General features: G+C 38.4%; 3 protein-coding genes and 1 long non-coding RNA gene across 5 annotated transcripts in view; 2 read left to right on the top strand and 2 right to left on the bottom strand.

Annotated features, from left to right (window-relative positions):
* The first annotated feature begins 1,641 nt into the window (after window positions 1-1,641).
* On the top strand, window positions 1,642-11,633 carry tmem106ba (transmembrane protein 106Ba). Its single transcript, XM_067600639.1, has 8 exons — window positions 1,642-1,762; window positions 4,178-4,388; window positions 6,058-6,121; window positions 6,267-6,426; window positions 6,789-6,929; window positions 7,605-7,654; window positions 7,750-7,803; window positions 9,702-11,633. The coding sequence occupies exons 2-8, from the start codon at window positions 4,190-4,192 to the stop codon at window positions 9,820-9,822; spliced, it is 789 nt and encodes a 262-aa protein (XP_067456740.1). The 5' UTR covers window positions 1,642-1,762; window positions 4,178-4,189; the 3' UTR covers window positions 9,823-11,633.
* Window positions 9,769-17,651, bottom strand: LOC137190911 (uncharacterized). 2 transcript variants are annotated; one of them, XR_010930319.1, is made up of 4 exons: window positions 17,591-17,651; window positions 17,229-17,305; window positions 10,116-10,171; window positions 9,769-9,897 (listed from the first exon to the last, which is right to left on the bottom strand). It is a non-coding gene; the product is annotated as an uncharacterized lncRNA (long non-coding RNA). The 2 variants fall into 2 exon arrangements; XR_010930318.1 differs by lacking the exon at window positions 17,591-17,651 and adding an exon at window positions 17,421-17,479.
* seraf (Schwann cell-specific EGF-like repeat autocrine factor) lies at window positions 17,426-22,271 on the top strand. Its single transcript, XM_067600638.1, has 5 exons — window positions 17,426-17,961; window positions 18,841-18,936; window positions 19,886-19,990; window positions 21,608-21,703; window positions 22,039-22,271. The coding sequence occupies exons 1-5, from the start codon at window positions 17,463-17,465 to the stop codon at window positions 22,149-22,151; spliced, it is 909 nt and encodes a 302-aa protein (XP_067456739.1). The 5' UTR covers window positions 17,426-17,462; the 3' UTR covers window positions 22,152-22,271.
* Window positions 22,272-22,402: 131 nt separating this feature from the next.
* Window positions 22,403-26,023, bottom strand: part of vwde (von Willebrand factor D and EGF domains) — a 35,304-nt gene continuing 31,683 nt past the window's right edge. Inside the window, exons 27-31 of the mRNA XM_067600637.1 lie at window positions 25,228-25,323; window positions 24,999-25,094; window positions 23,824-23,919; window positions 23,413-23,510; window positions 22,403-23,192 (exon numbers count right to left, since the gene is read on the bottom strand). Coding sequence (XP_067456738.1) covers window positions 23,178-23,192; window positions 23,413-23,510; window positions 23,824-23,919; window positions 24,999-25,094; window positions 25,228-25,323 — 401 coding nt within the window. The 3' untranslated portion in view covers window positions 22,403-23,177. The remainder of the gene's footprint in view (window positions 23,193-23,412; window positions 23,511-23,823; window positions 23,920-24,998; window positions 25,095-25,227; window positions 25,324-26,023) is intronic.

Genomic DNA, 26,023 nt, shown 5'->3' with positions numbered 1-26,023 from the left:
GCCGGGCAGGGTAGAGAGAGATTTATCAGTCTACAGACAAAAACGCAAGTATGGAGGTAATAACAGGTCTAATTTTCTTTCTTTTAACTGATAGTGAGCTCAGTCAGAGTGACCAATTTTCTCAAAGGTCTATAATTGTACAACATTCCAGACAGTGGATCTGTGTCAGTGGGTCCACGAGTGCATTTACAGAGAACTAACCGCATTTTATGGTATTTAGTGTTTTCAATGGAATCACAGTAAATGTCCTATGATCCATCTAAAGTCATGTATAGTAAGTATGTGGAACTCATCATGATTTTACAGTGACTTTAACATTCAATTTCTCTACTTTGTACTTCATGTAGTATTACAGTAGCGATACTGTCATTCCTATCAGACATGGTGTACTTATTAAGTATCTATTAAGTTTGGTGTTAATAGTATTTTACAGTGGTGCAAAGTAAATACATTTACTTGAATACTCTTCTAAGTAAAATTGTGAGATACTTGTACTTTACTTGATTATTTCAATGTCCATTTTACTACATTTAAGAGGCAAAATATTGTATTATTTACTCCACTACATTTATTTCACTGCTTTACTTTTCAGATTAGGATTATAGAAATGAACTTTGAAAATATGATGCAATGTTACAGATTTAACAACCCAGCAGTATATAAAGTAGTTCAAATTAGCCCCACATCAACCAGCTACAACATTTAAATGCTGCTTATACGATAATACATCAGTAATAATAACCCAATAACATAATACATATACACCAATGTTTTCTCTACTACTATGCAATAGGCCAGTCTGCCCATAAAGGCAAGGCAAGTTTATTAGTATAGCACATTTCAACAACAAAGCAATTAAAAGTACTTTACACAGAGCATAACAGGCATCAAGACACAATATAAAAGCATCACAAGGCTTTTATATTCTGTCTTGTTAGTAAAAGTACTTTCACTAAATGATTCTCATAATGCTTTTGTTATTCTTTTTTAAGAATAGTACTTCAGTAAAAGATCAGAGTGGGACTACTTTTTCCACCACTGTTTTTTATAGTAATAATGGTATGTCAGGGGGATATAACATAGTAGATATGTAGTAATCTCATTGTAATTTAAGATATTTTGTTCATCATTTATGTCATTTTTTAAATTCAAATTTGCTTTATTGGCATGAATGTCACAACAACAATATTGCCAAAGCATCAAGAGTCAATGAAACAAAACAGCATTAACATAACGTTAAGATTGACAGATATTAATTACATTTAGTATATTACATATAGTATATCTATATGTATAGAGTATATCCTATGCATGTATTTGTGTGTGTGTGTGTGTGTGTGTGAAGGTCATTCACTGTCCCTAAGGTATAGTATAGTAGATATATTGATACATATAGGCAGTAACATATGCCCTGTCTCCTTCTCCTTGGACTATTTTTAATTTTGAGAGGTCATTAAGCTCTTTAAAATCTGAAATTTTACATTTAAACTTGTTAAAGTAAATATTCCTTATTTTATTGAATGTCTTACATGTTTTACACTACTCAGCCTGATGAAAGGCTTAGTTGGCTGGTAGTAAACGTCCACCTGTGTTGTTTTGGTGGAGTCTGCACGGTTGAAACCGATGCATCCATCAACGTGTCTGTCCAATGAGGAGAGGAGGGGGCGTTCCCATCGACCTCACTCGTCACTGGCGTGTAAACCACAACAAACAGCGACGATAAAGCGAATGGCAAGCAAGTCAGAATAAAACAAAAACACAGGTAAGACGTTAATTACTGGTAAAACAATCATAACGTTACCCACCGTCTGCTGCACATTTAACAGCTCCGGTGACGTATGTACGCGGTGCGGACTGTTGCAAACAGCGGCCGTTTGCTCGCGCGATTAATTCATAATAACGACGGACATAAATTACTGTTTAACTGAAAATGTTAAAATAACAATTTAAAAAATCAAACGTCGCTTTTACTAGTAAATATGACGCCGTTATAACAGTTTTCCTGCGGTCGGTACGTTGTGTTCCTTGCGGTGCGGCTCAGCAGCATGGCGGCCCTGCTAGCGATCAAACTGTATGAAGACAGACGCACATGAGACAGACATCATGTTCTGTGTCTGTTTCTAAGCAACAGCTTCTTATTTTCATATTCAACCAGAACATGCGGCACAAAGTAAAAACCTACAAAGCTGCTTGAGCTTACACAATGTAGTAATTATCAGCTGGTGTGGCCTAATGTACAGTGGATAACCTGAGTATTGTCATCCAGGCTGTTATATATATGTTAGGATATACTCTGTATTATCTAAACATGATGTAATATGTTTAGAAACATTAATAACACAGTATTATCAGTGGTAGAGGACGTGTTGAGGTCTTTTACATAAGTAAAAGTTGCAATATCACACTATATAAATAATGACAAGTCCTGCATTCAACATTTTACTCAAGTGAAAGAAGTATTATCAGCAAAATGTAATTCAAGTATCAAAAGAAAAAGTACTCAAAGTGCAAAATGCCCCCTGTCAGGGCCAGTAGTATTAGATCATTATTATAGGTGTATTGACATGTACTTAAATGTTGTAGCTGGTTGAGTTGGGGCTAATTTTAACCACTTTATATGTTTTGGGGTAATTTAATCAACAACAGTGCATCATTTTATATTAACTAATCATGCCTCGGATGTAAAATCTTAGCTTTTCTCGATTTCTAAGACACATTTCTTGAAAATATGCTCCATTTCCCAAATTTCTAAACACAAATGCATCACTGCACAGTCATCTTCACAAACTTCCATGTCAAAACCAAACTCTTCCACTCAAAACCATGTTTACATCTAAACCAAACTTTGCCTTCAGACATCACACAAAAGCCATCAATGACACAAACATTACAAAATAGCCATTACACAGTGGTGAGATCCATTCAAAACAATACCATTAAAAACCTGCTACTGCAATGAATAATGAATAATGAACACAATACCTCGCAGTACTGTAGTAAAATAAACTGAAACTGAGTGAAAAAGTAAACGTACTGTAAAAGAACGCAACTGATAAAGAACGTAGAATACAGTTAAATCATTTACATGTATTTACCAGTATAAACCAATGAAAAAAACCCAGTTTGTACATAAAGAAAGAAATCAGATTTATTCTGCCTCAGGTCTTTGTGAACTGATCCGCGGCCCTGTTATCTATCTATCCGGAGCTTCTGATTGGTGTGTGAACACTCTTTAGTGTTTCCAACTGGGAATTGTGTGTTAATTGGGTTCCAGCTGTGATGACTCGAGTTAATGATACTGAATGTCAGTGCTTTCTAAATGAGCGCATGAGTGAAAACAGGGGAATAGTGTTTATAGTTTTGGGAAATGTCTTCTGGTAGACGGCATCATGTTTTGGGACGTGTAGTTAATAGGCCCGGTTATGGTGTGTAAATGATCGAGAAAAACTGTAATATGAAAAGTAATTAGTGGCTACAGCTGTTAGGTAAATGTAGTGGGGTAAAATGTAGAATATTTCCTTCTGAAATGAAGCGGAGAGGAGGTATAAAGTAGCATTATATGTAAATACTCAAGTAAAGTATAGCACTGTACTTATATAAATGTGCTTATTACTTTACCACTAAGTACTACAAGTGATTTAAATACCATAAAAACTTAAAGTCAAACAGTAGCATCTGGTAACCCGAAGTGACAAATCTATAAAGGTACAATTGTGTAGTAAAATATTAGTAAAGGAACTCTAGAAATAGATTAATTTATTCCTGTATCTTTGCTTGTATTCTTGTTGTTGTGTTAAGCACTTTGTATAAATAAACTATTATTATCACTCTAAATATTTCAACAAATCAAATATAATTGAAAACAGTCTTTTTTTTATCCAGTATTAGTGTCCCTCCCCAGATAATATAGGCATTCAGAATATAAACTTGATATATCTTCAAAACCTTTCAGGGAAATATTAGCAATAAAGTCCCAACAGAATTATTTCAAAGTATTTTTCATCATGGAGGGTGCCCCAACTTTGTTTGTTCTCCTGGGAGATGATTCTTGGCCTAAGTCCAGGTCCAATTTCACATTCAAGTGGCTGTGTGGCATGTGGTTAGTCAGCACATCCTGCTGCAGCTACATGGCAGTTCCTGTCTCTTCATGCTATCTTTTTTTGTGTGTTGTGTACAGACGGTTGCAGCAATGGGCAAGTCCCAGTCACACTTGGCCAAACACAAAGACGAGAGTCAGGACGCGCTGACGGCTTCTGCCGAGTACAGAGACAACCAGACAGAGGAGGATGGAAAGAATGGAGATGTGTCCCAGTTCCCCTATGTGGAGTTTACTGGACGGGACAGCGTCACATGCCCCACATGTCAGGGCACCGGCAGAATCCCCCGAGGTAAAACTTTTTAATATTAATTATCATTACTCTTATCAGTATTGATAGCAAATCTATATTAGGAAGAGTTTCTTTAAAGCCCCTGAAAACTTCAAATCTTAAGTATTTTGCTATAACATTAAATATTTATGGCTACATAAACTATAATCAAAGTTAAAGTTCAGAAAAACATTAATTCAGGTATTATTTATGAAGGGTTTAACAGTCAGAAGCTAATCTGCTTAATCAGGTCTGTGTGGATGTGGTTTAATCACATTAAACTGACAGTTATAAGCAAACACAATTTGCTAAACTCTGATTGGTGCAAAGGAGTATGTGATATAACCTCCCTACCTAACCTCACCCACTTTGAAGCAGAGAGAAAAACAAGGGACAAAAACACAAATACATTAAAAAAAAGTGTAGTAGACGCACACATCCACTAAACTTCAAACAGGTGCTGGACCAACGAAACAATGTAAAAAAAAAAAAAAAAGATGAAAGTCTGCACACTGTAGCTCAGACAGTTATGTGAAATAACTGTTCTAGCTTTGGAACAAAGTGTGCATGTGTTCATGTAGGAAACTCACAGCATGGAGATGATGTATGTGCTTTCAGTTCCTTTAAAGTTGCAGGTGAGGAACCCGCACATGTATGAAGAAACGCTGATTCATTCTTAGTCACCAATACGCAGAGATTCTGTAACATAAAGTCAGTAATATACAGCATACACGTTCATGTTTACCTACCAGGCTAGTGTGTAATGTTTTATACTAAAGGTATTCCAACAGCAAAAGATCTAAACTAGTTATGGACAGAGTGTTCCCTCTCTGCTGTTGAGGTTTGAATTTTATACAAGCTTACAAACCTCTACCAGGATTTTATTGTAGCAAAAAGGGCGACCATGTAGTTGTTAACAGGTCCTGTGACAACCTATTTCAATCCCACTCAGTCCCCCTCCTCTCAGAAATGTGTTTTGCTTATTGTTACTTCACTTGGACTTCTGACCTTCACTGTGCAGAATGATATATGTGCAGAATTTCACACTAGAAGGCTGATTGCACAGGGGGAAAGTCTCTCTGTGCTCACCTTAAAGCTCAGTACAAGAAGAGTACCTTCGAGCATGATTTTTATACTTTCATGCATTCAAATATGCCTGGCCCTTAAATGCTTATAAGACACATTAAGTTTATGTAAACAGATCAGATGTGGCAAATATAATACTGTTCAGGAGCAATTTAGAAAAAGACTAAAGATAACTTAACCTACTTAAAAAGACTCTATCCATGTCCATGTTCAATTATCTGAAGAATATGATGTGTAGATTTTATTTAGTTATAGACAATATTTAGTTTAAAATGCTATTTTGGCACATTTTCCCTTTAACAAATATTATGCCTCCTACGATTTGAAAATTGCAGTAGGCCATATTGCAATTACAATAACATTTCGACTAATTGTTCAGCCCCACCAGTAACTAATTCATCTTTTCATAAAACATTATAGTCTTCACACAGTTGTTTGCGTCACTGTGGAAAGAATAAACCAGTCATACTAAAAAATCCATCACAAAGGTTAAAGACATGACTGACATTCTCAGTGTTGCATAGTGGAAAACTTACAACATAAGCCTTTCTCAATCCAACAGTAACACACAGCTTTCTTTTCCTTTTTTTTAATTATTCAACAGGTCAAGAGAATCAGCTCGTGGCTCTGATTCCATACAGTGACCAAAGGCTCAGGCCAAGCAGGACGTAAGTCTCTTTTTCTCTATCAGGGACTTCCACAGACTGTGTTAGCTGTCCACATGACAAAACTAAATGAATACACAGTAGCATGATAGACTTTGAAGTCATCAGTTGGTTTCAGGGTCTCACTTCTCTTTTCCTTCTCCTGCAGAAAGCTGTATGTCACAATATCAGTGTCTCTTTGCCTGCTGCTGTCTGGCCTGGCTGTTTTCTTCCTATTCCCTCGCTCTATTGATGTCTCCTATGTGGGAGTGAAGACTGCCTACGTCTCCTATGACCAGGACAAACGAATTGTCTATCTCAACATCACAGTAAGCTTGTGGAGCCGTTCTCCCCTCATTTAACTGTAATAATACCCTGTATGCATTAAAGCTGCTATAATAAATATAATATTGGATTTATATGCATCATTCATCATGTGGCCAGAAACTCAGATTTAATGCTAATGTTGCTTCAGAGCTGCTGGATGTGTAAACAGGCAACTGTTTGCTAACCATTTTGCCATATCAACTTCAAATCTGACATGTCAGCTTGTTTCCACAACCCCCAAATGGCCATAAATACCAATTATTGCAAAAAAATCTTATAAGTTTGCAAATGAAGTTAACGTTGGGGCTTGTTCATCAAGCACTCTTTTGCAACAGTCTCACGTTTTCTGTCTTCCTTCGTCCAGAATACTCTGAACATCACCAATAATAACTACTACGCCATATCTGTGACCAACATCACAGCCCAAGTGCAGTTCTCCAAGACAGTGATAGGCAAGGCCAAGTTTAACAACAGCACACTGATCATACCACTGGATGAACGGCAGGTAGGTTGAAATACTTTTTACTGTACACACACGAAAAAAAAAAATACACTCAAAAGAATAATAAATAAATAGCCTACCCTAAACAGGAGGGTATTTGTATCTGTATTTGTTGAGGCAGCAAAATTATTTGTATTTGTATTTGAATAAAAGTGGAAATAGGCGTAAGAATCCTGTTTTTGTTTTTATTACACTTCTAAGTTTAGGATATTAAAGTGTTAAAATATGTGTTGTTCAATAAACTATTGTAGCGAGGGAGGGTTCCCACACCGGGTCTCAAGACTATGGACGACAAAAACAGGATTGTCAACGCTGACATTTAAGCAGTTTTCTTCCTGAAAACAAAAAAATATTTGTACAAAATAAATATTCATAAAAAGCCGTTATTTGTGCTTTTCTGTACTCGGGTTCGGTTCCACCCCTACTGCACGGCCCACACAACAGCTCATTGTTACACTGCCAGTCACAATACCGAGGAACCACGTCCAACTTCACTCACAGACTTGTCACACGACTTCTGAAAAATAATATCAATTGTGTTTCTGCAAAGCCTGGACCTCAAACAATCGTTTTATAAGCACCATTAAAGCCTTATTATCTTTAACTCTTGTGACATTACAAATCTTGGTACCACTTTTTCTTTTTCCTCAAATGCTTTATAAATTGTGTTTATTACAGATCGACTACACGGTTCCCACCACCATTGCTGATGATATGAGTTATATGTTGTAAGTATCTTGCTACAAGTCCTATAAATGTACTCTGTACATTATATATCATATGATTTATAATTTCTTTTCTTAAATTGCTTGTTTTCTCACAGTGACTACTGCACCCTGCCAACCATCAAAGTGCACAACATAGTGGTCATGATGCAGTAAGTACGTCTTGATGTATGATATTTTTAAGGGTTTGTTTTTTTTGCAGTTATACATTTTCATTCTGAAACTAATCATGACACAAATGACTGAGCATCTGACTGTTTTTTTTGCACAACACCTCTCTCCTTCACACTCTCATAGTTTCACCCACACATACTGAAGAGCTACGCAGAACAAACAGTTGTCTGCTGTAGATTACCGCTCAGACCAACAGGAGATTTATGGGCCTTTAGGGGCTTTGCTCATTTACATGTCAACACTGACATTTAAGCAGATTGCCCATTTGTCAAAGCAAAACTTTCTCTAAAGCAGAATAATCTTCATTAGTTGACTTAATCCACTGTTGTCAAAGCCAAATAACACATTTCTAGCCGACTATCATTAGACAGAATTCCCAGTGAAAATAGGTAAAAAAACAAAAAAACAAGTAGCTGTTATCAAGACGCCTACTCTACTACAATTCAGTGGTTTTACATCTAGACCATAATACCCTTAAGGCCGGTTGTGAGAAGGATTGTCTGTTGCAGGATTCAGTTTGATGCATTTAACAAGAGAAGAAAGTGATAACAGGTGTTTATTCTAAAATCCATTTAGTCCGTGTCTAAATGTTTTGGAAGGATGAAGCGAACAGCTGTCTTTACTAGGAAAAAAAAGGGGGAAAAAAGCATCCGTAACAGGGCAAAAAAAGGTGTAAACAAGTAATAGGTTGTAATCATTTCAGCACTGCTTTCAGCAAGTCAATGTAAAACCACATCATTAAAATAAAAAACACATTCTAGTCTTATGTAAGCTTTGTACTTAATCTAGTTAGCAAAAAAGACTTTCAAAGCTCAAACTGGCCGTTCACAGTTCACACACATCAACTAAAGAAATGTAGTTAATGAGTCTGCTGACCTTTTAATATCATGGATGGCAGCATGGTCATGAATTAATGTGAAAAAGTCAGGGTTTCCCCCGTGAAACTGGTTAGCAGAAGTGAAAAGTGCTACCTTTCACATATGTGTGTATATTTAGCGCCTGGAAAAAAAATATTCACCCCCTTTTTTTGACACAGATCAACAGAAAACGTGAAAGTAGAAATAAATCTCTACCAAGTGATCTAAAATACAAAGTGCTCTGAACTACAGACAAAAGTCCAGCTGTTTGGTAATCTAACCTTGAACTAACCTCGACTCGATGCTGACTCTGATGTTGCTGTTAATCATTAACCTTAACTTCACCTTGCTGTCTGACTGCTGGGGCCTTTTTTTCCTCACACATCCCCACCTAAGTACAACTGATAAAACAGTTTGTATCAACTTCTTTTTTTATCAAACGTGCTGCTCTGATTAACGACCGCAAAGCAAACGTGCGATGTTATGATTTGATCATCTGCAGAGCTGAAGACAGATGATGACGCGTCTCGTGTCGTGATAAATTCAGCTGACGGTTTGAACACTTGTCTCCCTCCCTAAATATGTGGTCTTTGCTGTGTGATGTAGTGCCTCTGCTCCTTTTCCCTGAAGCTTAATACATTTCTTAAAAGTGTCATAATTTCATCTGATGTTAGTGGAGGCACTTTTTTATTTTAGGCAATGCACCCTGCCTTTGCTATAATTCACCCTAGTTCAATCTTTCCCATTTCAGTTATCTAAGAATCTGGTGTATTTTGGATAAACCCATTGAAATTTGAGCCAACTAAGAAGATAAATTATTATTATTATTATTTTCTTCACTCTGGTTTTATTCTTTTTTCCTTGCTTCTGTTGTATTAGTATTGTATTGTATGAAATATTTATAATTTACTGAAACTCCAGTCTACATGTTAAGGAAGGGAGTTAACCTATGCGTTGTCTCTACTCACCTTGTTATCTAATGTGCAGTAGTTGACTCTAGCTGACATGTTATTTTTCAGGGTGACTGTGACCACGTCGTACTTTGGCCACGCGGAGCAGGTTTCCCAGGAGATGTACCAGTATGTGGACTGTGGGGGGAACACCACCTCCTTGCATGGACATGTGCAGGTCTACCAGTAAGGCGAGCAGAAGGACGCAGGCATCGAATACTGCTGGTCTCACAGAGGTCGACTGGGCTGACGTGCACAAGGAAATCTTTGCTCGGTGACGTTGTGTTAACCAGGACGGGGGGAAAAAAAACAAACTTTTCTTCAACTAGTCTGAGTGGCTCATTCATTATTATAGTCCCAACCACTTTCCTTCTTTTACAGCTCAAATATGCTCTTTAGAAGAGATATTTTTTCAATAAAACCTCCAAATGATGGTTGGTGGCTTGCCAAACAGGCTGTCAAAGAGAAGAGATAAAAACTTACCTGCCAGAGCCTGAGTTTAGCAGGATTTGCCTGGAGGTTTGTGGTCATTTTCCACCCTGTTGCCAACAGAACAGACAGATATAATTTAATATTCATTTTTAATCAGATATGATGCACTTTAGCCTAATCTTTAACAGAAAGTAATAAGAATGATTGTATGAATGCTACCCCGCCGCACAATTCTCTACCACTTCTAAATACTTCAAATGAGTAATAAGTAAGGTGGTGACAAGGTGACAACCACTGAGCCAGGGCTGCAACTTACATTTATTTTCATTATCAATTAAATAAGCCGATTATTTCCTTTTTCGTTTTGTCAACAAAATGTGAGAGAATAGTGAAAAAGTCCAAGGTGACGTCTTTGGATGTCTGGTTTTGTCTTAAAAATGATTTAAAATCCAAAGAAATTCAGTTCACTATCACGTACGGCACAGAAAAGCTTCAAATCCTCACATTTGAGAAGCTATAACTAGCAAATATTTGGCATTTCTGATTAAACAATGACTAAAATTATTTGTGGATTGATTTTCTGTTGATTAACTAACCCATTGATTGACTATCCATCGCAGCTCTACACTGAGCAGTTCCTAACCACTTCTTACCCTCTTTTCATTCCTTCATACAGCTGCCTTTTTATTTGTGTTTTGTTTCATAAAATTACGATTCTTGATATTATGTAGTGCAATATGGATGGTGTATTATCTTATGTGATTTGTTTGGTTTGGGTTTCTTTTGTCGTAGGAGTTGTGTATTTTCAGCTCAAGTAAAGGTAGTTATCAGGCGTTTCTTAGGTTCATCTATCATTCACTTTGGTAATTTAGACAAAAATGTGATAACTGTTACATGAAAACTATTACATTGAGCATATTTTTTATGTATAATTGAAACCATTTTTGCCGTTTAAGAGGAAAAATAACTTTGGAAAAGGGATATTCTTAATTCCACGCCGAACGTGGGAATTACAGTGAGCTATAAAATATAAAAATGTGTAAATGTAAAATATGTTCTTTCCTTCTGGCTTGCTTCAAAACATGTCCTATTTTTTGGTGGGCTATGCTGTCATTCACAATGTGTTTGCTGTTTTAATCCTCTCTACATCTATAACATGTATCATCAGTTGACTGCTAGTCTTGAGTTTTGAAATGATTTTGACTTCCTTATGTCACTTTTATCATGTGGCACTATTTTGAATCGGCTGATGATCATCAGAAGTGAAACGCACACATGCTCTGATAATTAACAGTTTTAAACAGCATAGATAAACGCCTTAAATTTGAGTTCAAAGTTTCTAATCTGTATTATAATTTATGATCAGATGAGCAAGATATGGTAGACTCCAAAATGCCACGATGTCAGTTTTTCTGACACTTGATACAATTTACACGGTCGTCATATGAAAACTGTAACACAGATCTGACTCATGTTGATATTTGATGACAGTGTAGATGTGAATACCTCGCTGTCACTGCCCTGTTTTTCATGCATGAAGCTGAAAATAAAATCATGATTCATTTTGAAGTTCTTCTCTACTTCTTCATGTGCTTGTAATATTCTCTGTACACACAGGGTGGCGCTGAATATTCTGATAAACTACAGTATCATTCACCCCGATGAAGATCTATAAACTGTTATTCAACTACATTATTATTGCAAACTGGTACATCTATCACATAACTAAACAGACAGCCTCCTGTTTCAATGAAAATCATTAGTTATGTTTTTATTATGATAAAAATAGTTTAACCTAGTATTAATCACCATTAATTTAGGAGAGCACATACTGTATGTGCTGATTACTGTATTTTGGCAATTAAAAACCCCAAAGATATTCAGTTTATTATAGTAAAAGACTAAAAAAACGTGCAAATATTCACATTTCAGAGGTTGAACCGGTGAATTTTTGGCTTTTTTGCAAATGGTTTGATAATGGATTCATCCTTTGGGGTTCACCTATGTACACGGCAAATTTCATGGAAATCACTTAAGACATACTGTACTGGGAGGAAGTCACTGAATGTTGACCAAAGGGGAGGTGGTACTGTGGTACAACACAAAAGGTAAGAGGGGAAACAATCAATCAATCATTTATCAATGACCACATAACCAAGATCGGTTGAATTTGCTTTCGGTACAGCATGGAGGGTAGGCTCAATTCAACAGTGTCAATAACATCAAACACAGACAGAGATCAACATCATATTAGACACATGACCAGCACAACACACAGTAGTCACAGATTGCCACAAGACAGAAATCACAAACAATATTTACAAGATTGACACAGGTTTTAAATGCAGGTTTATCTGTCAGGCTTAGTGAGAAAAGTTCAGAGTCCTTACTGCAGTGTTTTAAAATGGGATGATTTGATGGGTAGCGACCTGTAGCGCCTCCTAGAGGGCATCAGCCTTTAAAAGGAGGTGAGCAGGGTGAGGGGGGTCAGAGATGATCTTTTTTGCCCCTTTGATTGTGCACAAGGTACGCAGGATGGTACATTCGTGGCATATTCGTGGGCTTCAGTCAGGTGGTGCTGCAGGTGGTCTGCAATTTATATTTTTATTCAAATTTTTGTTTGCTCGGTATATTCATGACTTAAAACGAAGCGGTCACACAGAGAGGATGACTTAATAAGCAGCAATTATTGCATAAAAATAAGCTGTCCCTCTCCCTTTTTCCACTTCTGCATTTTTGCTTGACTCCAGAGTTTTGGAGAAAAATGTTGATTTGTTTGTCCGTCACTCGCGTTAGAGCTTTTTCTCTTTTTAGGCGGTGCCACGCTCACGTTAGCCAATCTGCATCCCATACACTCTCGCTCTGAAGTAATTTTAAAAGGGACCCTGATAGCAGTGGCGCTCCGTCACATCAAGAGTTTCCAAGGCAACAACATAAAGGTTGACTCATGTTTCGGAACAGTGATGCACAGAGGCTCCCAAATGCATATGATTATTGATTTCTGGATGAATGGATATTTGGCGTTAGTTTTGGCATTTTTTTTTGGCCTGGTGGGGGTTCTCGTTGGCCCACCAGGCCTGTACAATTATAGGGGAGTGATTCAACCAATGGGAGGGAGCTGCCAATAATCTTGGATGATTTATTGACTATTCGCTCCAGTTTTTTGTGTGTGACTGTCCGTGCTGCCGTACCAGACTGTCATGGACGCTCTCAATGATCGCTATGTAAAACTAAAGGAGGTTTTGTTTTGCTTTGAATTTTATGAGCTGTCTTAGGAGAAACAGTCTTTGCTGCACTTTTTTGGTAATGTGGTTTGCACTGATGTTCCACGTGAGTGTGTTGCTGATGTGTGTGCAAAGATGGTATCGGTCTTCGTTGGTGTTGGTTCTAAGTCCAATTAAAGTTGTGTCATCTGCATATTTAAGAGTGGAGACTGAGCTGTGGTGGGATGTGAAGTGGTTTGTGTAGAGGGAGAAGAGCCAGGGTGAGAGGATGCAACCCTGGGGGGCACCTATACTGAGGGTCAGAGGTCGAGGTCAAAGGTCTGTTGCCTTCTCAACAGGAAGCTCTGGATCCAGAAGCATATGCAGGGGTCAATATTCATGTTCAGCAGTTTACTGTATTGAAGGCCGAGCTGAAGTCGATGAATAGGATGTGGGCGCAGGTGTTGGGTGACTAAGGCCGTATTCAGACCAAATCAGGCGGTGTGGTGTACAGCTGCAGGGTTGAGCGGAGGTGTGGGCGTGTTTATTTGTGCTCTAGAACATAACCGCTATGAAACAATCAGAAAATAATGTTTTATTTATCTGATTCACCGGCTTTCTCGCTACCAGCACTCCCTCTCTTCATTCACTCTCTAGCTCACTCAACCACAGCTGCTCTCTCTCTCTCTCTTTTCTTCTCTGGTCTTTTTTAAAATGAGTTGGGAAGCCGACAGCAAAGCCTAACTTTACTTTCAACGTTATCAAACGAAGAGAAATGTCCCCCCCCTCCTCCCAGTAACATCTTTGTACTCCCTCATGGCAGAGTTTACAGCTCTGATCAGTCTGATCTCCAGCTGTAATTGGCCTCAATGACAGTGAATGGGAGGACTGGCGTTTTTACAGCACCGCCTGATTCCATCTGAATACGGCCTCAGTGTTGTAGCGTACGGTAGAGGGCTAGGTTAGCAGCATCCTCAACAGACCTGCTGGCATCCATCATCCATCAGTATCCATCAGAGGGGTAGTGTAGGATTTCAAATAGGAGAGGATGATGCACTCAAACACCTTCATGACCACAGATGTTCAGGCAATTAGTGCGAAGTCGTTGAGGCAGGAGATTTTGGTTGACTTTGGCACGGGGATTATGACTGAGTCCTTGACGCTCTGTGGTAGTGTAGTGTACACTGGCACAGGGAGGTGTTGAAAATGTTAGTAAACACTGGAGCCAGTTAAGCTGCACAGTGTTTGAGTACAGCTGGACCGATCCTGTCCGGGCCTGCAGCTTTCCTCTTGTTTGTTTTCCTCACCTCCTCCTCATTGGATGTAGAATAGAGGGGATGGGGGGAGGGGTGGGAGAGGAGTAAAGGAAGGACAGGAAACTATTCAAACCTCCCACAGAAGTCAGTGAGTTTGTCTGGGAGGTCAGTATTGATGCCAGGTGTGTGTGTGTGTGTGGGGCTTGTTTTGTAATTGGTCTTCACCTTTACAACGGACATGATGATGTACTAACTTATTGTCCAGATATGCAGCTCTGGACCAAAGTGTTGAATGAATGGACAAACCAGCTGACTGAGCAACAACATCCATTGGCTCCACCACTAGGAGGCTAAAAAAGCCTGTCTCCATAAAGCAACAAACCACATGTAGAAGAAGAGAGAGCCACCCAGAGAACCACAGAGAAATAATGAGAAATAAAGTCTTATCTGTTTCTGGATTATATTTAAGACTGTCTGTTTCATACTTATTGTTCAAATATCAACAATGAATCCGTTCTTATCCATATGTAACATCAGTGCAGATTATAACTTCAACAGAGCATTTCATTATCACATGACCTACTTTTGTGCTCTGCTTTCAATACATCATCCTGATGGTATCATATGTTACTGTGACTCTGTACAGGCTCTCATATGTTCCTCACTGAACCAAGAAGCACCAGACGTCTCCAGCGTATCATGATATGTTCACATCTGTTGCGCTCATTAAAACACCAGTTCACTTCCTCTCTGAGATCCAAGTCACTGGTTTGGACCAGAGGTACACTGGAATACATGTGGCCAAAAAGTACAACACACACACACACACATAAACATCAAGCACTGTCAGTTTTCTCCTTATGTTTAAGGCATTTTGCTTGTATAGATTATATTTTTGTGTATAGGAATATGCATGTATTATTATTTTTATCCAATAGGAAGTCACAAAATAGGACTATCTCTGTCCAGGCTGTCTGGAAAATGAGAATCACTTTAAGAGCTTTATCTCTGCCAAGACTGGACTCATATCAGCGGTGTTCAACAAACCACTTCTTGAATCCTTTGTTTCCTGTTGTGGTCAGTCCAAAGGATGAATTGTCTGCTTTTTATGTCAGACAATCATTGTAGCTGTAGCTGCATATCCAGGACAGCTTGCAGTGAATGAGCAGCAGAGGTGATTGGATGCTTTGCTTATAGACTCTTTGTGTAAATTTAACCTGCAACTTTAAAGTTTCAGGATGATCTGCTTTACAATCTGGTAGCCAGCATATAGAAACGCGTGTGAACTGCCATTGTAGGTTTAAACACATAAAAAGTTAAAGGCTACTAGCTTTTTATGGAAACATGATAAAAGGTAAGTTTTGAACGTGAGCCACGTTCGCCATTGATTTGGTTGTGTTTTTGCCATTAAAGCAGACCTTCCCCTCACCCCATAGTTCATATAGGCCCAGCATTTCCTCTCACTAGGTATAAGGAAATGGCTTTTGCACATGTGCTCTACATGAACTCACATCATGGGTCTTGCTTGCTGAAAATAATGAGGTAGGTGGCTCCACAATGAACCTTTTTTTATGCGTGTCTCATTCACTGGCTGTAGTTTAATGTGGTTAGAAGATAAATCAATAAACCGAAAATTCATTGCCAACTATTTTGATAATCGATTAGTTGTTTTGAATCATTTTATAATAAAAAATGTCCTAATTCTCTGGTTCCAGCTCCTCAAATGGGATTTTCTATGTTCTCTGTTTTTTTTAATCTTCTATGATAGCAAACCTAATATATTTGTGCTGTGGACATTTTTCTCCATTTTCAGTCACTTTACAGACCAAACCACTGATCCATTAATCGAGAAAATAATCAACAGATCAATAATGAAACAGCACAGTACCAACTGTACCAAAACCCTTTACATGGTATACAATAACAGTACATAGATACTGTTGTTTATCTATTTTCATATCTGACAGTCTGGACATATGACATTTATGTTTTGTGTGCTTTGTTTAGCTTTGTCTTTGTTTAGTTGTATATGTGAGTTCTCAGCAGAGCTGCAACGATAAGTCGATTAATCGATTAGTTGCCAACTATTAAATTATCCACCAACTATTTTGATAATCAATTCATTGCTTTGAGTCATTCTTTAAGACAAAAAAGCTCCAAATTATCTGGTTCCAGCTTCTCCAATGTGAATATTTTCTGGTTTCTGTGATAGTAAACTGAATATTTTTGGGTTGTGGACTGTTTTGGTCGTGACAAAAGAAGACATTTGAGGACATCATCTTTGACTTTGAAATATTTATATATTATGTATGTGTATACATGAGTTCTCAGTGGGAGCTACTGAAAACCAGAGTCTCTATATATTTTAACATACAGTATTTTCACAATACACTGGGTTAACCAGAGTTTTTAGCTTTTAATTTCATAAAGGCTATAATGATACAAACTATTTCAACCCCTGCCACTGCACAACCATACTTTGGCCTCCTGGTTTTTACTAGCTAGCTTATCAAACTTTTTCACCTCAAGGACCCCTAAACTGACAGAAATTAAACCACAGACCCCCATTTCTTAAGATTTTGTCCGCGGGTCCCCCATCTGATAAGATGTTAGATGTTTTATTACAGGAAGTCTATGAAACCCATGTCATATATTCTGTCATTGTGAGACTTATGGATGGAATTATAGTGAAAATATGTTATTACCCTTTTTACTGGGGACCCCCTGGGGTCTTTGAGGGGGTTACAGGGGGTCCCTGGACCCCACTTTAAGAACCACTAGGCTAGAAAACAAGAAAAAATGTTAACGGTTAGACACATTGATGCTAGCTAACGTCGCTAGCTAGTTACCATTAGCTGGCGTAAACGTCAGTTTAAACTCCGAAAAGTTAACGTTACCGTTTTTTATTCAGTGCATCCACAAACATTTGCCTCCCGGTAATGTTTGTGTATCTTACACGCTGTTTCAAAACTTCTCCCCCCCCTCACAATCTCCACTGTCACTGTGTAGCCACCACCCACACACCAGGACGCTCTCCCCGCCCAGCCCCGCCTGCTCGCCCCGGCACCTGGTGGTCGTTTCTCTCTGTGCGCAGCAGCGGGGGCGCCGTGAAGAGGTCTCCGTGCTTTGTAGGGGACTTTCTCCTCCATCTCCGTCCACCGCACCGCACCGCACTCCCTCCCTCCAGTCTCCAGTCTCCAGGCAAAACAAGGACAACCATGGGCTTCGTGGGTCTGAGCTCCACGGTTCTTCTCGCCTCTTTGGTCACGCTCGCCGGTCTTTGCTCCGCGCGCTCCGACGCGCCGCGGGGAGTCGCGCTCGGGTTCGTTTTCGACCCCAAAGCGACGTGCGACCCGCCGTGCGAACACGCAGGAATCTGCACCCGCAACAACACATGCTTCTGCTCCCGGGGCTATGAAGGAGAGACCTGCCAGTTTGGTGATGTTACAATTTTTTGTCTATGTTTATGTTTAAGTAAATTCAGGTTGTAAAGATGGGTGAAGTTTTTTTTAGTATGACATTATTTAGTTTCGACTTGCCACCACAAAATTCCTTCTCCTGTAGAAAAGACAATGCTTACAGACATTTGTGGATACTACACTAAAGCTCATGACTCAGACATTGAGTGCATGACCTATGTTAAGACAAGCACCTACAAATAGCCTCTAAACCAAATTTACTGCATTTTCAGGAATGAATTAACTTTATTTATATAGTGCCTTTCGTGCACACAATGCAGCTCAAAGTGCTTTAGATTCAGCAGCACAGTTTCTTTGGAAAGAAAGAGAAGACAGTGCATATAAAATAGTTAGAATCATGAAAAAAATAAATAAAAAAGTCATTAAATAAAAACAAGAGAAAATCATAAAAGACCAAAAACAGGCAGCTGCTAGTTATAGGCTAGATTAAAAAGATAAGTAGTTGAGTTGGTGTTTAAAACTGTCCACTGAGGAATGCACTTTATATGCTCGATCCCCCCTTAAAGCATGTTTTCATGTAACCTACATCAGTTTAATGCAGAGGTTTGGTCACAAATATTTATGTCAACATAAGCTGAGCACAGCTCCACCTCGATGGGAAAAACATCCTGATTTTAAGACATAAAGAGTTGCTGAAAGATTCCTTATGATCATCACTAATCTGTAAAAACACTATGATGGACCCAAGGTATCATTTTTCATACAGTACTGTAAGGACTTAATTTGCTGCTGATCATTTAAAATGTCTTAAATGTGTGATTGAAATATGAAGAGATAAAAGTTGAACTGGACTACAAACAGTAATGTCAAAAACGTTTGTGTTCTTGTGTGAATACAGCCAACTGTTATCCCAAATGTAAGAACGGAGGAGAGTGTCTTCGCCCTGGAAAATGCAGATGTCCTCCTGGATTTGGAGGAAGATATTGTCACAAAGGTAACTATCCAGTTGCTCCAGCAGTTATGAACTAGCTGAAAATCCAGTTGTCCCTGTGATTTGGAAGCCTGGAAGCTGCACTTTTTGTTAAAGCATTTTTTTTCCTGCACACTTTATGTAGCAGTAGTCAGGGTGAAGATCCATCTTCATAAATTTATTCTACAGCATAACTAACCAGACATTCCCACACACAGCTGTCGGTCTGCTACCAGACATACAACAGGTTCCTTCTAACCTTTTTTTCCTAGTTGCTCCTCTTTGTGATGGAACAAAACTGCAGGAGTAGTTTGGTAAGCATGCAATAAAAACTCCTCCAGTCGCTCAGTGTTTAAGTGCTGTTAGTGTAAATGAGCCTAAAGGAATATTATTCTGTAAATTTGGGGATTTTGCCAACCTGTGGAGGACTGTACATTATACAGTTATAGTCAAATCTCACATAGTGGGTTCTTAAAGGATTTTATTATTATTTAAAAGTCAATATCTTTACATGTGAGTGTTTTTGGCAAAGTTAAATGACAATAAAATCGATCATGTTCTTGGAGGTTGGAAGACTTATTTGAAACAGCAAGACAATTAAGAGGACAGAAACCAAAAAACACACCAAATTATCTTCATTTTTTAAGACTTTTTGTTTAGTCTTTAGTTTTTGTCTTTGTCTAGTCTCTTTTCTCCAGTGAATTACTGAATACTTGTATATGTGAAATACTTGTATATGTTTTACTTGTAATTGTTAACTTCTGTTTGATTAGTTCTTCTTTTTTGTTGTTATTGTTGTTGTTGTTGTCCCCTACCCTCTTTCCCCATTTCAAGTGTCTTCTTTTTCACCTAGTCAGGCTCCTAATGCAACCAGTGACAAGGGGTAGCAAGTCAAAAAACAAGGTAAAACATAGACAGGTAAAACTATCTCATCTACATCTTTGCTGATAGGTGTGGTTTGTGTCTTTGGTAGTGACGTGTGATGGCGGATGTTGGAACGGAGGGGAATGCATCGCTGTCAACGGAGTGGCCAAGTGCATCTGCCCCTCAAGCTGGGCCGGCTCAAAATGCCAAGAAGGTTTGTTTATTGCCGTATCTAATTACCCTATTAACAGCACAGGTCAAAGTCACCAAATGGAGCCGCTTTCTCTGCAGGACCTATTTATCAGCAAGAGCTTAACTAAAACATTTCTCATGCCTTCCCTGTTCCAAGATGCTGTCAGATGCTGAGGAGTAACCCCCACAACAACCCATTTAATTATAGTGGTGATGAATGATACTTAAGTTTTACGACTTGTGAATGGTGATTGAGACATTCATGGCAATAAATTGTAGTTTAGATTTGGCTTTACACACATTTTTAAAGGGGCAGTGCTGCTCTGGAGGCAGAACAAAACAATGAACATTTTCTAATATTATGCACTGAAGTTCAATGAAACAAGACCTAGTTTACAGTCATGCTAATGGCTCTGTGAAACTGTACTTGAGCTTAAAAGAGCTGCAAAACCCAGAAGAATTTCATTAGTCTAGTTTTCATTGAGGAGTTTTACGGATAGTGTCCCATATTGGATTAGCAGCTGTTTCAGTGAAAAGAATGAAACCAAATTCTTGTACGTTAGCAGGAGAAGTTAGCAGCCCTGTGAAATTGTACTCAGGCTGAGCTAACATGCTCACAATGACAATGCTAACATCCTGATGATGTTTAGCAGGTATAATGTCTATTATGTTCACCATCTTAGTTTGGTGTGTGAGCATGCTAACATTTGCTAATTAGTGAAAAAGTACAACTGAGGCTGATGGGAATGTCATTCATTTTCAAGTATTTAGCCACAAAGTATTGGACAAATAAAAAAATTTTGAGCTGCAACAATGAGTCAATCAACAAGAATGTAATCTGTGACTATTTTCATAACCCCATAATTGTTTTAGTCATTTATTAAGCAAATATGCCAAACATTTGCTGGTTGCAGCTTATCTCAGATGTCATGATTTGAAGCTTTTCTGTGTCTTACGCGATAAAACTGAATTTCTTTGAATTTTAGACTGTTGATTTGACAAAACACGACAACTGAAAACATCTTCATGGGCTCTAAGAAATTTTAACATGTATTTTTATACATGAAATTTTATAGACAAAACATACATTTTGAATAAATAAAGTGATAAAATAAACAGCAGATTAATTAATAATAAAAATAACTGTTAGTCACAGCCCTAAACCTGACCTTTGACCCTTTTGACATGATGATGGTACCAAAGGAAAAATTAGGGGATCACCAAAGTTACAATTCATCCTGAGATGGACATGACTGTTTTTTATTTTCATAGCAATCCATCCAAAGTGGTGGCCAAAAACCAAGCACCAGACAGACCGACAGAGCCATCCATGGCTGAAAATTATGGATTTACCAATAATAAATCAATGCATCTTATGCTGTCTCGGTTAGATAGTTTGCTTAGATGACTTTTTATATTCAAAATATCCTTTTTAGCTTTGAGCTGTCTTATGAAGACCACTATGATGAGTGAATGAAAGTTGTTACCATTAACACCCAGGTTCACCCTCTACCTAACCTGCAATCAAAAACATCTCTGCCTACTGAGATTTAAATAGTAAATATGTGTACCGTGTAGCTAAAGCTCAGATATTCCCAGCATGTTGATAATGTCTGTCTATGGTTTGTTCCCCATGCAGCGATTTGTCCCCAAGGCTGCAGGAACGGAGGAATCTGTGTGGCTCCAGGAATCTGCAGCTGTCCGGAGGGCTGGCTGGGCGGTGCCTGCCATACTGGTGAGTTCAAAATGAACACAGTCGCACTTTCATATACTGTAGATCAATGTACATAACTAGAAGAGAATACTGTTTCATGTATCGGTCTGCCAAACAGACAGGAAGGATATAAATTATGTGTACGTGTCTACTGAGGGAAAGTTTTAACCTCAGTGTTTTTCCAGATGTGACAAAACAGACATGGAAACACTTCTCACCTCTGTGGCCAGTTGCGGGATTTGTGGCGTTATGATTTATAAGCTGCTCATTCGTTTCCGTTGTTCTTTCTCAGGTTTTTATAAATGATTAATACCTTTTTTTGTTTCTTTTGTCTGTTTTTTTTGTCTTGGCTATAGCTGTGTGCACTCAGCCCTGCCTGAACGGAGGGAAGTGTATTTCTCCTGACAAATGCCGCTGTCGCCCCCCTTATTCTGGCGCTCGCTGTGAGGAGAGGAAAAATTCCCACTAGTGTCAAAGGTCAATGAGGCCCAATCAGGAGCTTTATGCTGATGAGGACAAATATTGTTTTTTTTAGCTGAACATTGGTAGTTTTTATATTGTTTACCATATCATGTCATTCTTTTTTTTTTTTTAAAATACATTGAATCTGTTTAATGTTCTTATTTGACTGTATAAACTTGTTATGTACTATACTGTAATTTGTGTTATTAAATAAATAAAAGTGTGAATTGCATCATTCAACGAAACGAAAAAACCATAGAAATAGTATATTTTCTTTATTTAGACACATTTTACTTGTACCAAAGTGTAATCTGGTGTTGATGGAGATTTTTTTAAGGAAACAGAAGAAGATGTAACTCCAACATTAGTGGATGTTACTTTGATTGACATGTTTGACATCAGTGTAAATGGATAACAGTCAAAAACTAAAACAGGCCTGATCAAACAATATATTAATGAAAGCAACTGAGAAAAATAAACAAATGCAGTTTTTGTAAATCGCAACATCTTCAGTCTAAAACAAGTTACTGATGTGTATCATCTACGTTAGGCATAATTCATAAAGCAGACTTATTTGTATTTTTCTCATAAGTAAGAAACAAACAGTGCACATCAGTTTTATAAAAGCTATAATTTTGGTTAAATTGTGAAAAACACTTACAGCGTGCTGGTAATAACCTACAGCTTATGAATTTCATTGAGACAGATTTGTCATTTATTTCTTGTACATAATACTGTGCAGTAACACTCTGTATAAAACGTCCGTAAGCACTGCCGATGCATTTAACAGATGTGTTACCTTGAGCCTTGAGGTAGTGATATACAGGGACAAAAAGACAAGTGCAATACATCAAGTCCCTCCGTTAGCGTTCAAGCGTGCCACACATTCAAGCACATGCCAATATCCATTATCCACTGACACACACACGCGCACACACACTCACACAGTCATACGCGCAAACAATTTATGGTGCTCTCTTCTTGCTTTGTGCATTTCGTAGCCTCTTTCATCCCACTTTCCATTTCTTTTTCATCACACTTGTGGTGCCTGTAAACGTAAATTCAACAAAATTAGATTTCACATACGACACTGTTCAACACAACCTACTGAAAGCCTTTTGATCCTAAAGGTATTATAGTAACAGTGATTTTTTTTTTAGTGTTGGGAGCCTCAGAGGAAATAACCTTGGAGTTATTGGTACCATTTAATACTTTTCCCACTGCACAGAGCCATATACTGTATATGAGGTGTGACCCCGACTGCTGACCTTTATTGCACAGGTGAGGCCCTTGTAGCCTTTCCGACAGTGGCAGTAGTCAGGAAGCACACATCGTCCTCCGTTAAGGCATCGCTGTTTACAGACCGCTAGAGGGAATCAACATCACAGGATGTTTTTTAACAACTTGATCTTATTTTGATAGTATATCCTTACTAGCTACAACTACACAAACACTTGATATTAAATAATTCAGGAACAAACAGATCAAAACACTAGTTATGTATTTTAATACAGTAATATTTTAATAGAGAGAGTCTTCTGTCAACATACTGCAAAATGGTAATATGACAGTGATGTAGAGATAAAATTGGAGGTAAGTTAGTAACTGTATGTCCTAGCCAGAATGTACTCAAACTGAACCATCACTGTGGGATATTATAACACGATTAGTACACTCACGTGTTTGACACTGGAGACCTTCCCACCCGATGGGACAGTGACAGGTGTTCGGTCCCACACACTCGCCGCCATTTTTACACTTTTGCAGACAGACGGCTACAGTGAGAACAGAGAGGGAGGCATAAACAACACTTGAGCAACAGCTTGGCAAATGGCACCAAATCTACCACATGACATCTCTGACTGGGCTGAAATCGCATCCAGTGCCAAAGATTTTGTAACGAACTGAATTCTGTCAGCCAATAATTACAGCAAGAGAAAGTTTGAAATGTTTAATTTCTTAGAAATATCAGTAGACAATGTAGACTGTGTATTCCTTGGACCTTTAATGTTTCATATTTATTTAAGCCTGCTATGATAGGCATAATGGCATAATCACTAAAGATACATGTTCTTGCATGGATGAAAAGTGATGTGATTTCCATAGTAAAACACAGGAAAATGGAATTAGAATTTTTTGCATGTATTGACAAATATATACAAACAGGTGACAAGTAAGGGATAAAGTACAGCGAGTGGATCATTATTGTGAAATGACCCCCGCCAAGGTGATGCAGGACTTGATCTTCAGGTCTTGAATCACCCTGAAGGGACATGTGAATTGGGGCATTGTCATCCTGGAAGACACCACTCCCATCAGTATGTTTCATCATAGGATAAAGGTGATCACTCAGAACATCTTTGTATTGATTTGCAGTGACCCTTCCCTCTCAGGGGACAAGTGGACCCAAACCACGCCAGCAAAATGCCCCCCAAAGCATAACAGAGCCACCAGATCCCCTCACTGTAGGGGTCAAGCATTCAGGCCGTCACCCGTCTGTATGTGTATATAACAGAATACAAAAATGTCAATGTGACTATATGACTGTTTCAGTTCACCACCATTAGACTTCTGAATATTTGATTTGAGCCTTTAGTAGGAGAATAGATTCTTTTCTCTGTTGCAACCCAATTTTGCAATAAAGACTGATGATCGGACTGACTTCCTGTTTAGTTTTCACTTCATTATCTGAATCACTGAACACATCTTGACATGTGGGAAGCAAAGTAGCGGTCTGGAAGCAGGTTAAAATTAACCAATCCTACGTCTAAGGAAAAAAACAAGTTAATGTGCAGACTTTTTATATTACCTGTGATGCATCTGGTGTGTATGAATAAAGCATGGAGTCACTCACGTATGTTACACCTCTTCCCTCTCCATCCTGACGCACAGGAGCAGGTGTTGGGTCCCACACACTTGCCTTTGTTCATGCACATTGGCTCACACACACCTGGAACACATTTACACATTCAATGACCATATTTTCCCTCCCCAACATATTTATAATTGTGAGCTGCCAATGGCAACCATTATTTTAAATAAAGCTGCATTCAAATATGCAGGTGGTGATGTTAGTGACTTACTCTTTTGACACCTCTTTCCTGTGTAGCCTTCAGGGCAGGAACACACATTGTTTCTCATGCACTGACCTCCATTCTTACAAGGAGGACTGCATACAGCTGAAACACAACAATATTCAGCTGTGAGGATACAAGGAGGCACTGTACACATGGCTGATGGCAGAAATTTAAATCAGATATAGCTAGCATTGGGAATTATTGATCATCTCAAACCTCTTGTGCATAATTATGCCAATTTCTGAAAAGTCAAACTGAAATGTCACATTTTTGTTCTCAAGGACTACATGAGTGGTTGCAATAAAAAGCCTTAACAGTAAGCTGCTGTATTCATTAGGAAGAAAGGCCCCTTAGCTAGTTCTGGGTTTGTGTAGCTGACCCTGACCTCTGACCTCTCTGTATAAAGGGGACGTGAAGTAAGCCTTCCTGCAGGGATTTGTGAATAATCACCATATTATGAGTAAAAATAAACCCTTTAGCACTAGAACCTACTGTATGTTTTCTTTCAGAAGGAGCAGAGTAAGTCTGCAGAGAGTTTTGTATTACAGGTGCAGATGTTTCCGCTAAAATAATTCTTTAAATTTGGCAAATTTTGGCCCCGCTAGCGGCACGGCTCTATGAATGGCAATGTCAGTCTCTCAGTCACTTTGGTTCAGACTGAAATATCTCAACAACTATTGGATGGATTGCCATGAAATTTGGCACAGACATCAGTGTTCCTCTCAGGATGAATTGTAATCATTTTGGTGATTGCTTAACTTTTAATCAAGTGCCACCATCAAGTAAAAAATTTGTCCAATAA

Source organism: Thunnus thynnus, chromosome 10 (assembly GCF_963924715.1).
Source record: "Thunnus thynnus chromosome 10, fThuThy2.1, whole genome shotgun sequence".
Taxonomy (NCBI): domain Eukaryota; kingdom Metazoa; phylum Chordata; class Actinopteri; order Scombriformes; family Scombridae; genus Thunnus; species Thunnus thynnus.
The sequence above is the reverse complement of the archived record's forward strand: the minus strand, read 5'-3'. Positions and strand labels throughout refer to the sequence as shown.